The sequence below is a fragment of the Centruroides sculpturatus genome, unplaced genomic scaffold (genome assembly GCF_000671375.1).
Source record: "Centruroides sculpturatus isolate CEXI.00-Female unplaced genomic scaffold, Cexi_2.0 scaffold154, whole genome shotgun sequence".
NCBI lineage: Eukaryota > Metazoa > Arthropoda > Arachnida > Scorpiones > Buthidae > Centruroides > Centruroides sculpturatus.
The window spans coordinates 220,057-232,674 of NW_019384392.1; the positions used below are offsets into that span (position 1 = coordinate 220,057).

General features: G+C 33.4%; 2 protein-coding genes across 2 annotated transcripts in view; both read right to left on the minus strand.

Annotated features, from left to right (window-relative positions):
• Positions 1-6,290: 6,290 nt before the first annotated feature.
• Positions 6,291-10,879, minus strand: LOC111618251 (inactive pancreatic lipase-related protein 1-like). The gene is made up of 10 exons (XM_023359736.1): positions 10,575-10,879; positions 8,728-8,999; positions 8,214-8,360; positions 7,741-7,849; positions 7,556-7,672; positions 7,363-7,482; positions 7,037-7,294; positions 6,830-6,962; positions 6,565-6,756; positions 6,291-6,489 (listed from the first exon to the last, which is right to left on the minus strand). Exons 1-10 carry the CDS (start codon positions 10,687-10,689, stop codon positions 6,426-6,428), a joined length of 1,527 nt encoding a protein of 508 aa, XP_023215504.1. The 5' UTR covers positions 10,690-10,879; the 3' UTR covers positions 6,291-6,425.
• Positions 10,880-11,211: 332 nt separating this feature from the next.
• The window catches only part of LOC111618246 (nuclear pore complex protein Nup155-like), a 34,615-nt gene continuing 33,208 nt past the window's right edge, over positions 11,212-12,618 (minus strand). Inside the window, exon 34 of the mRNA XM_023359732.1 lies at positions 11,212-12,562. Coding sequence (XP_023215500.1) covers positions 12,421-12,562 — 142 coding nt within the window. The 3' untranslated portion in view covers positions 11,212-12,420. The remainder of the gene's footprint in view (positions 12,563-12,618) is intronic.

A 12,618-nucleotide genomic window follows, 5' to 3' on the forward strand; every position in this document is an offset into this window, starting at 1 on the left:
AGCTTTGCTAGCGAGATATTCAGGATGGCAAGCGTGTGTCACGGACACATCTGAACATCGATGTTTGGCTGGGTATATTCGGCGCTTTCTCCTCAGGTGACTGCGCTAAACACCAAACATCTCGCTAGCAAATGCACCGAAATCTCACCTGGATTTGTTTTCGACTTGTTAATCGAATGTCGTCAACAATGCAACACTAACAATAGAATTCAACAATATTATTCATTGTTGCGTTTCATTAAATTAAAAAAAATTAAAAATTTATATAATCTTTTATATTTGGATTAAAATTATTTTTAATATTATTTTTAGATTATATTAATATGAAATGAAATTATATTTTAAGATTATAGAGTCAAATGAATGACTTCATTAACCTTGTTAGTAAGATGGGATTTGTAATGCATTTACTTTAAATATAAACATTAGGTTTAAAAAATTTAGTTTGATCTTACATTTTAAATACATTTAATGATCTTGGAAGATAATAATAAATCGAAGATAATCACAACTCGTGAAGTTTGACCATGTGCAGATCAGAATTTGTCGGAGTGTTTAATGTCCGAGCGGATTTGGAGGCAGCTACCGCTCTTGGGGGTCCGGTATTGAATCCGGACGGGTCGACGCCTACAAGAATTTATTGGGGAATTATCTGTTTGCGTATGTCGACTCTTGTGTCGTGGTGTTACTCACTTTCATGGTCTAGCCGAAACGAGGATGGACATTTAATAAAGAAGATTGTCTTACGAGTTTGTGCCATTAATGGAGACTAAGTGGATTTTATCATGCTCTTAATTAATGAATGGTTTGGCTGGGTGATGAGGGACGGGATTTGATGCAGTTTTCTTTACACTATTTGTGGCTATTAAATTTTCAAAATTGGTAATATGGTGTATGCTCTCTCTCTCGCGCTACTTTTGCCATTCAACGATCGATGTTCAGAACAATATTTCCATGGTATTCAACAGGATACATAAATCATAAGGCTTTGTAGAGTCAAGCCGTTAAGCAATCGAACGAACCAACGATCGGCTTAACAAAGCCAACGTTCTATATTGGAATTTGAACACTTCTATATTCGAATTCACATTTTATTAAAATTACTAAAAATATACGCGTCATCCGAACAAAATATGAGTGACGTCGTCATTCGCTATTTTTTACCGACCTTAGGATCAAATTTTATTAAGTTCCGTCCATTCGTTCCCGAAATATCGATATTTCTCGTTTCGTTTAAAAATTCTTTTTTCGCCTAAAAATTAACTTTCTAAAATTAACGCCTAACACGTACTGCCATGACGCTCGTGTCTATCCGCTACAACTGTCAAGAATTAACGCGATTGGCGAAGCGTAGTGACAACGGGCCAATAGAGAGCGGAGTCCTTGCCATAATGCGGTTTGCGCGCTAATTTTCGTTACGTGCGTTAATCAAGCCAAATAGTTTGGCCGAATATTTGGTATTCGGCCCGAGGCTTAATATATTATTGGTTGCATCACTAGTCTTGACTATGAGGCTGTCAATGCTATTTACGACTGTGTGTTTGTGCCGATCATTTGCTACGCTTCGGCTGTTTGGAGTTAGGCAGCGTCTCAATCTCACAATCACTTCGGCTTAGAACAGCCCAACGTCTTGCACTTCTACGACTTAGGGCTATTTCACACTATGACCGACTGGACCGACTGGCTCGACTCCAAGTCGTGTTGCCATGGCAACAGCAGTCTGCCGACCGACTAGTCGTTCCAGTCGGACAGATTTGAAAAGTTAAATATTTGTAGTCGGGTCGGAGCAGTCGGTGAGCTACAGCCAATGAGAGCTTCGAAACTATAACCAATCAGAGTTTAGATTTATCCAATCTACGTCGAAGTTAGAAAATGGCGGAAAGTATAGATTTCTCGGAACCTTTAATAAACTAAGTCAGACCATATCCGTGGCTTTATGATATTCGGCGAGCCGATTATAAAGACAACATAAAAAAAATAATTCTTGGAACGAGATTTCCAAGAAACTAAACGTTGTAGGTACGTGATTGACTAATCTAATAATGACGCGATATATCTAAATGCACGATCGCTTTCCATAACGGCCATGTTTTCTGTTTAGTTTAAAAAACTTACCATGATTGGCTAGAGTATTGATCTATATCACGCGTTCTGATTGGTCCTTATGAGTCGGCCACCGACATTTAATCGTACTTAGTATGAATGCTTTTACTACTAGTCGGTCCGATTATAAAATCGGTCGGGTCGGACCAGTCGGTCATAGTGTGAAAGAGCCCTTACTCGTTGCTACCGCACTGTTTCGAATACTGCTCTTCCTGTTATTGCAGGGAAGCCTCACCAAACCATTACTGCACTGGACGATTTCTGCTCTCTAGGAGGAAAAACATCACTATTTCTAGTAATACGTAGGAGTAGGATGCTTCTTGCTACGAGGTCAGCAAGCCTTTTGTAGACTTGCCTCATCCAACATTTAGGAAGAGCCTTGGGTCTCGTGATTGCCCGACCGACATCGAAATTTATACTCATGGGTTACTGCAAGTGCTTTTGTTGTACATTAACACTAATGAAATTAATCATGACACTTATGTTCTTCACCCTGGATGTTCAGTGTTTCAGGCCGAGATGTTTGCTGTGTTTAAAGCAATTGACTTTGCAACATAAAATTTAGCATATAAAAATTAATTTAAAACGATAGGTTTTTATAGCATTCAAGTAATTGTATTGAAAAATACATGAAAATTTAATTTTCTGTCCGTTCCGACTTATTGAGGATAACTTGCGAGCAAAAACCAACGAAAAGATGGCTTTGCTAGCGAGATATTCAGGATGGCAAGCGTGTGTCACGGACACATCTGAACATCGATGTTTGGCTGGGTATATTCGGCGCTTTCTCCTGAGGTGACTGCGCTAAACACCAAACATCTCGCTAGCAAATGCCCCAAAAATCTCGCTTCCGTTACTCTCCAGTTGGGTGGCATTTAATCCCTCGCTGCAACGCAATGACAGTAAATAATCGCGAGCGAATGTCTCCGAAACGATAGCTTTGCTAGCGAGATATTCAGGATGGCAAGCGTGTGTCACGGACACATCTGAACATCGATGTTTGGCTGGGTATATTCGGCGCTTTCTCCTGAGGTGACTGCGCTAAACACCAAACATCTCGCTAGCAAATGCCCCAAAAATCTCGCTTCCGTTACTCTCCAGTTGGGTGGCATTTAATCCCTCGCTGCAACGCAATGACAGTAAATAATCGCGAGCGAATGTCTCCGAAACGATAGCTTTGCTAGCGAGATATTCAGGATGGCAAGCGTGTGTCACGGACACATCTGAACATCGATGTTTGGCTGGGTATATTCGGCGCTTTCTCCTCAGGTGACTGCGCTAAACACCAAACATCTCGCTAGCAAATGCACCGAAATCTTACCTGGATTATTTTTCGACTTGTTAATCGAATGTCGTCAACAATGCAACACTAACAATAGAATTCAACAATATTATTCTTTGTTGTCTTTTATTAAATTAAAAAAATTAAAAATTTATATAAGTTTATATATTTGGATTAAAATTATTTTCAATATTATTTATAGACTGTACTAGTATGAAATAAAATTATATTTTAAGGTTGTAGAATCAAATGAATGACGTTATTAGTTTAATTTCGTTAGTAAGATGGCATTTGTAATGCATTCACTTATACGCCTTATAGTATAAAAAGTAGCATTTAGAAAATTTAGTTTGGTTTTAACATTTTAAATTCATTTAATGATTTTGGAAAATAATAATAAATCGAAGTTAAACATCACTCGTAAAGTTTGACAGTACGCAGACGAGAATTTATCCAACGGTTGAATTTCCAAGCGGCATTGGAAGTAGCTACCGCTCTGGGAGACCCGGGATTGAATTCGAACGGGTCGAAAAATCCCCAAGAATTTTCGGGGGGTGATCCGTTCGGATATGTCGGGCCCCGTCCCTCATTACCCGGCTACTTCATTGTCGGCTTGGCCAAATCCGTAATGGTCTGGCTAAAATGAGGTCCTGTTAATACCCACAGGGCGGAAAGAGTTAAAGAAAAAAAATGCACGAATTCTGGACTAGAGGTGGGAAAAATCCAGTTCCTCTTCTGGAACTGGAACTGTTGGAAGTGATTCGAGTCGGAAGCGGTTCCGACCGAAATTATTCACTTCTAACTCTGAATTGTTCGAAATTAGAAGGATACCACCGCGTTTTTGTTTTTTATTGGATACGTATTTGAATTTTGATAAAAATTTGATGAGATTGATTCATTATTCCAGTGTTATTAACTTATGGATCGTTTATTTATCGAACCGTCAGTGAGACAAGAACTACTACACGTAAGGAGCTGTCCATAATTAATGTCCACTCTGTAAGAGAGGGGAGGGGTTGAGCTTTAGTGGGACTTCAGTTTATTTCGTTAAACTGTATACAGTTTGTGCATTTCATTATATTTATTTCAAAATTTTTTGTATGTTTCGTTTCTACTTATGGTATTTATCATTCATAGTGTTGAAGGTTTTAACGGGGATTGCATTATGTTGGACGTCCGAAGAGGGAAGGAGATTACGGAAACTTGGCCAAACTGGGACAAGACGGCGAGAAGTAAAAATTTCAAGAAAAATGCGGACGTAATTTATGGGCAGCCCTAATAGAAAACTAGAGGATTTTCATGTAAGTTGTTTTGCTCATATTCTACAAAACTGTACTTAATATTCGATGTTACCACCAAATTATATCGAAAATCCTGCAATTATTTTTGCTGTCGGGTCCAATATCGTTCACATGCAAATTATGCATAGCAATGATAATTGGATTTGCTCGTATTACGACACAAAACGTAGGCTATTCGTATATACCACGGATGGGCAAACCATTTTGAGTCCGCGTGCCGTATAGTAATCATTCTTATCCATAAAAAGTTTATTCAAAGTCTAAATCTTCGGCACGCATTAAGATATTTAAATAAATGGAACAAATATGCTTTAAATACAGTAAATATAAAGAAGCTTATTGAAAGAAAGGATGATCGCGTGATAAACCGAAAAGATTATTGATAAAGATAGGTGATAAACCGAGATCGTGTGATACGTTACGTCTAGATGATATCTCTAACGTGCCACTTCGTCCATGCGTGCCATAGGTTCGCCACTCCTGGTATATACGATTCTACAGTGTCCCAAAAGTTTCCGTGCATACAAAGGTACTTTATTCACAAAACATTAAAATGTCAGCATTAAAATTTGTGTCAGTGAATTGACGGAGTAAGGCAATGGAACACATGGGTGATCTGCCAATGGGGTAACTTCTAGCAGAACTTCCTATGTGGAAACTGGATTCTGTTTAGGTGTTAGTCACATGAAGAAAACTCAGAACACTGTATGGTGGCCAGCCCATTGGTCAGGCACGAACCAATGACCAATTACCAGTGTCCAATGGGTTTATTTATTAGGCCACTGTATGGAGACTTTTGGAACACACTGTACAAATTACGGTAAAATATGTACGAAATTCAAAGTATTCTCACAAAGATTGTATCCTCATATTAAAAGTGACATATGTGAACTTACCGAAATACAGCAACAATAACAACTGCGGTATATGAGGAATTGCTTTTACTTTCTTATTAGATTTGGTGTCAAATCCGATACAATTCGATACGTTCATAGATAAATGCGTCATTTGTTGAAAATATTTAATTCGTCTAAATTAGACCATTTCCCAAAGACACCATTCAAAGACGATGTTGGAAAAATGAAACCCTAGTAACTTGCTTCGAATAATAATTCCAAATATATTTAAATAATTATTTTCAAACTTATCTTTCCATTTATTTCTCCACTATGAAAAATCCATATGCAGTACGTTTTTTGTATTGGATTTTATTTAAATTTATAATTCTTTCCCGTATTAGTTCCTTCATTTCTTCAATTTTAAAAAGAAAATAACAAGATGCAAGCACAATTGATGGAAAATTGTGTTTGGATCTTATACCACTTGTAGTTTTGTGAAATTATGTAATTGTTTAATGGATTTAAGAGTAAATAAGATTAACAAAAAATGAGGACTATAAAATGCTTATATATTAAAGTCATTGTTGCAACATGGCTGCTGATTCATTTAAATTGCTTAAAATAGAGCTGTGTAAAATATTCCAATAATTCAGAGAGTATACAATATTCTTTAAAAATATTTATTTACAATATATAATTTTATTTGTGAGAATAATATTTCTTTTATAGTACATAAATATCTCACTATATCATTGTTATCCGATTACTATATTGAATATTCATATAAAATTAGTTAAATTTTTCTCATAAAATGGAAATATATTATTAAAAAAACAAAAAAGGTTTTCGACTCGATCGCCAATGTGCGTTTTCTTCTATTAAAATTCTCACAATTATTCTTTATACGAAAATAGTTTTGATTTTCTGTGGTTCTATTGCTTCGTCTCTAATACTAAAGACGGTCCTAAAAAAGGAGGGAAAATCTTTGTAATTTTACAGTAAAATTAAATTAAACATTATAAAAATTGAAAATATTTACGCTATTCCGAATTCTAAATTTGTTATTTCTACTTCTTTAATGTACACTTGAGGAGCATTAAACAATCTCCACGACAAGGGATTGAACAGTGATGAAGCCGATCTCCACTCCATATCTAGTCTCAAAAGCTTACCCAAATCGTGAGCACTGACGATGAACTCTATAGTTGAACCTGGAGCATACTGAATGTGTCTATATTAAAAAATAAATCGGTTTATGCGATCATCTTAAATAAAAACACTACATTTTTATAAAATGAAATTACTCTTTGCTGGCTTCGAGAATTCGTGTCTGCCCCTTCTTGCCTGTAATTCGAATGAAAAGTCTTCCTCTCTCTTTACCGTGTTTCTTTGCTTCTTCTGAATCCGAACAGGTTATCTTCACGTGATAATGATACCCTATAAAATATTATTACGAGTTTAAATTCTAATTTTCCACCATAGATTATAATGTAAAAGTTTAAGTCACTCACTGCAGAATGGTTCGAAGTTAGCTGTTTCCAAAAACATTTTGGTAGGTTCTGGTTTGGCGTAAGGTCTCCATTCGTGGGCTCTATAACCCATATGAGCACACAATGAATTGTCTTCCCCACACCCGTGAGAACATTTTCCATTAGTGAAATTATAATAACTGTCGCAGACGTAGCCCAAAAATGGGCAGTCCGTGTTGACTGATTCGATAAAGAATTCGTACGCCCTTATGTGACTGCAACCTAGATAACGCCTTATACCTAGAATATAGTATATAATTTTATAAATTAAATGATTATCTGATATTTATTTTTTAAAAATTACATACCATATAAAAGATCACCTTCTTTTTCTATAGATCCGATAACGCCATTGTTACATCCTGGTTGACGTTTCCCACCATTTGGATAAAAATCAACATGGCCGCAGTCTTGTATCATTCCCAGTCCTAGAGTATTTAAAATTAATTAAAATTTATTTTCGAATTATCTAGAATATCGTCATTAATTAATCTGTAGTACCTCCAATAATAATACTTCCTCCATCGGTGTGAATGACATCGACGAACTGTGCATCGGTGGGGTCAAGTCTAACCTTTGGATCAGTGTATTGAAAATATGGTTCTGCAGGATCCAATCCTACAAATTTTTGTTAAAATCTGTTAAATATGTTTTATTTATTGACTTAACATAAAAGAATTCATTACCCGTAATTCTTCCAAGACCTTGTAACCTTTCACCCGCGTATCCAGCAACATGTGCGCCTAAACTATGACCTATTAAATGTACTTCTGCGGGTGATATATCGTGTTTCTCCTTAAAAATACAGTAAAGACTATTATAAAATGAATTATTAATTAATAAAAGACAGAATTAAGAAAAATATTCATATTAATTAGAAACATATTTTTGATGACGTGAAGATCGGTTGATTGATTGAATAAGGCAACGCAACACCCTCAGTCCGCCAAGGCGGGTACTCTTGTAGGAAACTGGCTCTTATTTATGTGTTAGGCATATAAAAAACCCGGAAAACCACGTGCCAGCGTGTTGGTGAGATGCGAACCCGCGATCAACTGTTCGGTGGTCTCCATTAAAGTTTTCCTTACTTCACACCTCTATTATTTCCTTATATAATTCATTAAAAGTTCATCTAATATAAACACACGAAGTAACTTACCTCTAAAAAGTGCATAAAGTTAGCAACAATAGCTCCAACTATTCTTGCATTAGAGACTGCTTGAGTGTACGGAGGAGCGGCACCATAAACCCAATCCACAGAAATGATATTATAATCATCCTTCGTTAATAATTCTCTAATTAAATCCTGAAAAATTAAATTAATTTCTGAAATGTTTCCCCACGAATGCACACACAAATAGAACCTTAAAATCCAACAATAAAGTATTACTGATAAACTTTATAGATACATTTGTGTATCTTTGAACCGTAAAATTCGTCAAGCGTTAATTCTACTTTAATAAAAAGAAAATTGCATCGTGCTTCCTCCATCCTTAATAAATTTAACTAAATTTAAGTTTCAAGTGCATCGTAACAAACTATTTCCGGATCCTTTCTACTAATTTTATAATAATCTATATTTTTATATAATAAATTCCTCGCTAACATACTTTATTGATAAATTTTATGCATATTTTTATGGGGTTAATCAAATTTTGAATGGAATAACTCACCTGAATCCACTTCTGATGTCCATGTTCTAAGTATCCATGGATGATGAATTTAAGAGGGCGAGTAGCCACGAAATCCTTTTCAGGTAAGGAAGCATTTTCTACTATTTTTAATTCTTTAAAAACATCCGGATTATCTCTAGTTTTAAGAAAAAATTTTACATCTAAGATATCTGGATGCATAGGAAATAAATTAACAGGACGATAGATGGATAAGAAAGGTTCTCCTATGGAGAAGCATCCCCATTCCCCATAACATCTCTTTAACAGAGCATCTGAAATTAAAATTTTAATATGTTATAATTAATAATTTCTTAATACAATTAATTAACTTTTTATATTATAAAATTGAAACACTAATTAATATCAGATTAGTATCTAAGTATCAACTGGTTTTAGTGACATTGAAACCAAAGCTTTTAACGAAAGAGAAACCTGCCAACCTTGGTTAAAACTGTTCACAAATAGCCAGTTTTTTTTTTTTTTATAAAATAGTACAGAAAGGAACCAGAAAAATATCAAATTTCTTAAAAATTATTACAGTATTCATCTGCCTTCATGCATTCAAGTAGAATATACTCAATCAATTTTTAATTTAAGAGCAGCAAACACTTTTATTATTGAAAACAAGCCAAACCACAATTTCTTTTACGTATTGGGAAGTTCACAAGTTCCTTCTGAGTTAATATTAAGCATAATTTAAGGATTTAAATAAAGGAATAATAAAGGATTTAAACGACAAACTGGCAAGCTAGACTAACGCCCCATAATGATTGAAGGGAATATTGAAGAAAATAACACATTATTATTTTATAAATCCATCCACCTTTTCCCAGAATGTAAGAAGAATGGGGTGAGTTCTTACTAACCTGCCTCACTCAATTTAAACTTCATGAAGCCTATTCTTCCATTTCTATTTTCCCCAGACCTCCCCTCAACTTCTGTAAAATATGTAATTGGAAATAGGGCTAAGAACACTTCCTACTCTGGGTTATTTTCACATTAAATTTATTTAAAAATATACAAACATGAAGGCAGATTAATTCAGTTATTTAATGTTTAAAAAATTATAAAAACAATTTAATTATTATTATTATTATTAAATTGAAAATTTCTAAGAGTATTTATTGATACAATTCTTGAAAAATATTTAAAAAATGGGTCAAAATCAAGGACGGACAATCTGTGTCAAAGGTAATCTATTGACAGTCTTTTTTTTTTAATTATTTTTCCTAAGTTAGGGGATGATTTCAGATTTTTTTCCTCTGAAAACTAAAAGTTTAAATAAAATTCTCCTATTTTAATTCACATTTTTATTATTAAATTCCTTAATGACATTCTTAACGTTTTCTAAATTTAATAGAATTTATCATTCGGTTTTAAGTGAACTAAATTAGGATTTATCAGCTATGAACCGTCACGCATCAGTGAAAATAGCAACGCTCATGGTCAACATCAACATTCTTCAAATAAAAAGTCTAGAAAAATCCAATTAGGAGATTAGTAAACTGTCACTCGATAAAATTATAAAAAAAATAAATTAATTAATTAGATTAAGATAAAGGATTTTTTAAAGAGAAATTTCTAAGTTTTCCTTCCCTCTTTAGCGTTTTCACATTACTTTAGACAGCTTAGAAACTTCAAATTTAGGGCGGAATTTAATTTAATTTTAAGTGTTTTACATCACAGATTATTAAATAATATATATTATATTAAATAAAATAAAATGTATAAGAATCTCATTATATTTTATTTAAAAAAAAAGCAACTTAAAGCATCCAAATAAAATAAAATATAGAATATAAACAAACAAGTTTACGCCGACCTGAGAAAAACTAAACATTTCTTACCTTGATCCGAAGTTTTTTGACCTTTTTCTTTATCCGATTCTTCTTTTTCTTCGCAATTACATAATGAGAACGATAGCAGGAAGATCAATATTTTTCCACAGCAGATAACACGCATTATCGATCTATCTAGTGTTTAATATTGTTTCCGGTATAACCGAGTTCGGAAACTGCCAATTGTTGCACTGGCAATAAGGCGTTGCGCATGCTCCAGGTCATTTCCATCCCCTACATCTCGTTCTCTCCTTTAAGGTGGACCAAGTTGTATGTCAGGGTTATTTATGCTTCTATACCTAGATTTATCTGTTCGCATTTTGAATTATTCATTTCTTTTTATATGTAATTAATCATTGCTTCGATTTCTGATTTTATTCAAATTAAAGGTGTGTTTTCTCACTTTTTAAATCACAGATAAAAATAAATAAAAATCTTTTTTGAATATTTAAAAAAAAATTCCAGAAAAAAAGCAATAATCTCTAAGTTTTCTCTATGTAAAAATCTACTTAATAAAACCAGATTTATTACTTTTTAATCTTTATTTTTCTTAAATATTAAATTACTTAAATCAAGGTTTTTTAAAAAGTCATTAATTTGATACTGATAAATGATAAACCTTCCATTGTAATTTATAACACGTTAAGGAAAATCAGATAGGAGCGTTAACGACATTGTAAAGTGGCCAAGATTCAATTAACAATAGGATACGATTTCCGCAATTTTAACGAGAAGAATTGGGGGATTTTTTAAATCTTCCGAACAATAGTATTACTAATAGAAATCATCCCCTTCGAGAAAATACTCTTTGGGGAGTGGCATTTTAGAAATTTGGAACTCTATGACCTTGCATTGGACCAGAGCGTGCCTCAAGGTTTCCATCTGTGATTCGGTGCCATACTGTTCCTTAAACCGTTCACGGCAAACTAGATACTGAGATTTCGATTATGAACGCGATCAGGAAAAGTGCTGAAGGTCATAATCTGTATATAAATCGCCTCTAGGGTTTCGGCTTTACACTTTAATACCTGAAATCTGTCCTTGGACGTGGGTTCTTACATGTTGATTTTTTTTATTTGATTAATTTATGATTTTAGGAACATTTCAGAGTTTTAAATTACTCACTTTTGATTGAAAAGTTTATTAATACCTTTATATTTTGTTATTTTTTGAACATATAACCTTATATCAAACAGTTTTATTTAGAGTATTATAAAAAATAAATTTATAGGGAAAAAATTCTACAACTAAATTTTCATTCTCTTCTACTTACTCACAAAAATAAATTAAAAATTCAAACTGTATCTTATAAATATCCTTGATGTCCAGTTTTTAGTAGGTTGGGATTTCCACAAAAATCTTAATATAATTTTTTTTTATTTTTGTTTTTAATTAATCTAAACAAGTAGAGCGAGTTGTTTTGTTTTAATGCATTACAGTAACAAAGTTATATTTCCGGATATAATTAAAAACTGTATAAAGCAAATCAAGTTTTAATTTACACATATCCAAAGTAATATGTACAAATAGATTTTCCAGCATTTTTAAAATATCTCTATAAACTTTCCAAAAAGCATTATTTTTCTATCTCGTCTAACCTATAAAAACATTTTCCTTTTAATTCAACATATTAATAAGTGATGATAAATGTTATTCCAAAAGTTATTTAAACAACAATTTTTGTTCCTATTAAAAAATGTCCTAGGCTCATTCATTTAAAATTTTCACAATTTGGTATCACAATACATTGGAAATGATCCTACATTTCTTAAGATAACAATTTCCAATTATAATATGATTGATGTTTTCTAATTTTACAATTGTAATAAATCACATATAAAAATTTTATGCATAATCATGTGATGCGTTCTAATTTGTATTGAACGCTTCTTAACTCCGAAGTTAAGTTCTGAATGGCCGGGTCAGAATCATTCATCGATTGGACGTCCACGAGATAACACGCGACCATATCCAAACATTGTGTGGTGAGTTGGCGCCTGAAATGAAAAATCCGCAAGTAATTTAAAAGATTAAATATATATACATATAGAAA

What these genes read in the sequence shown, in the direction of transcription:
- LOC111618251 (XM_023359736.1), bottom strand. Translation starts at nt 10,689, where the DNA reads ATGCGTGTTATCTGCTGTGGAAAAATATTGATCTTCCTGCTATCGTTC. An exon ending in GACATCAGAAGTGGATTCAG is followed by an intron (nt 8,361 to 8,727) that starts GTGAGTTATTCC and finishes TTAATTTTTCAG; the next exon opens with GATTTAATTAGAGAATTATT. An exon ending in AGAAGGTGATCTTTTATATG is followed by an intron (nt 7,295 to 7,362) that starts GTATGTAATTTT and finishes ACTATATTCTAG; the next exon opens with GTATAAGGCGTTATCTAGGT.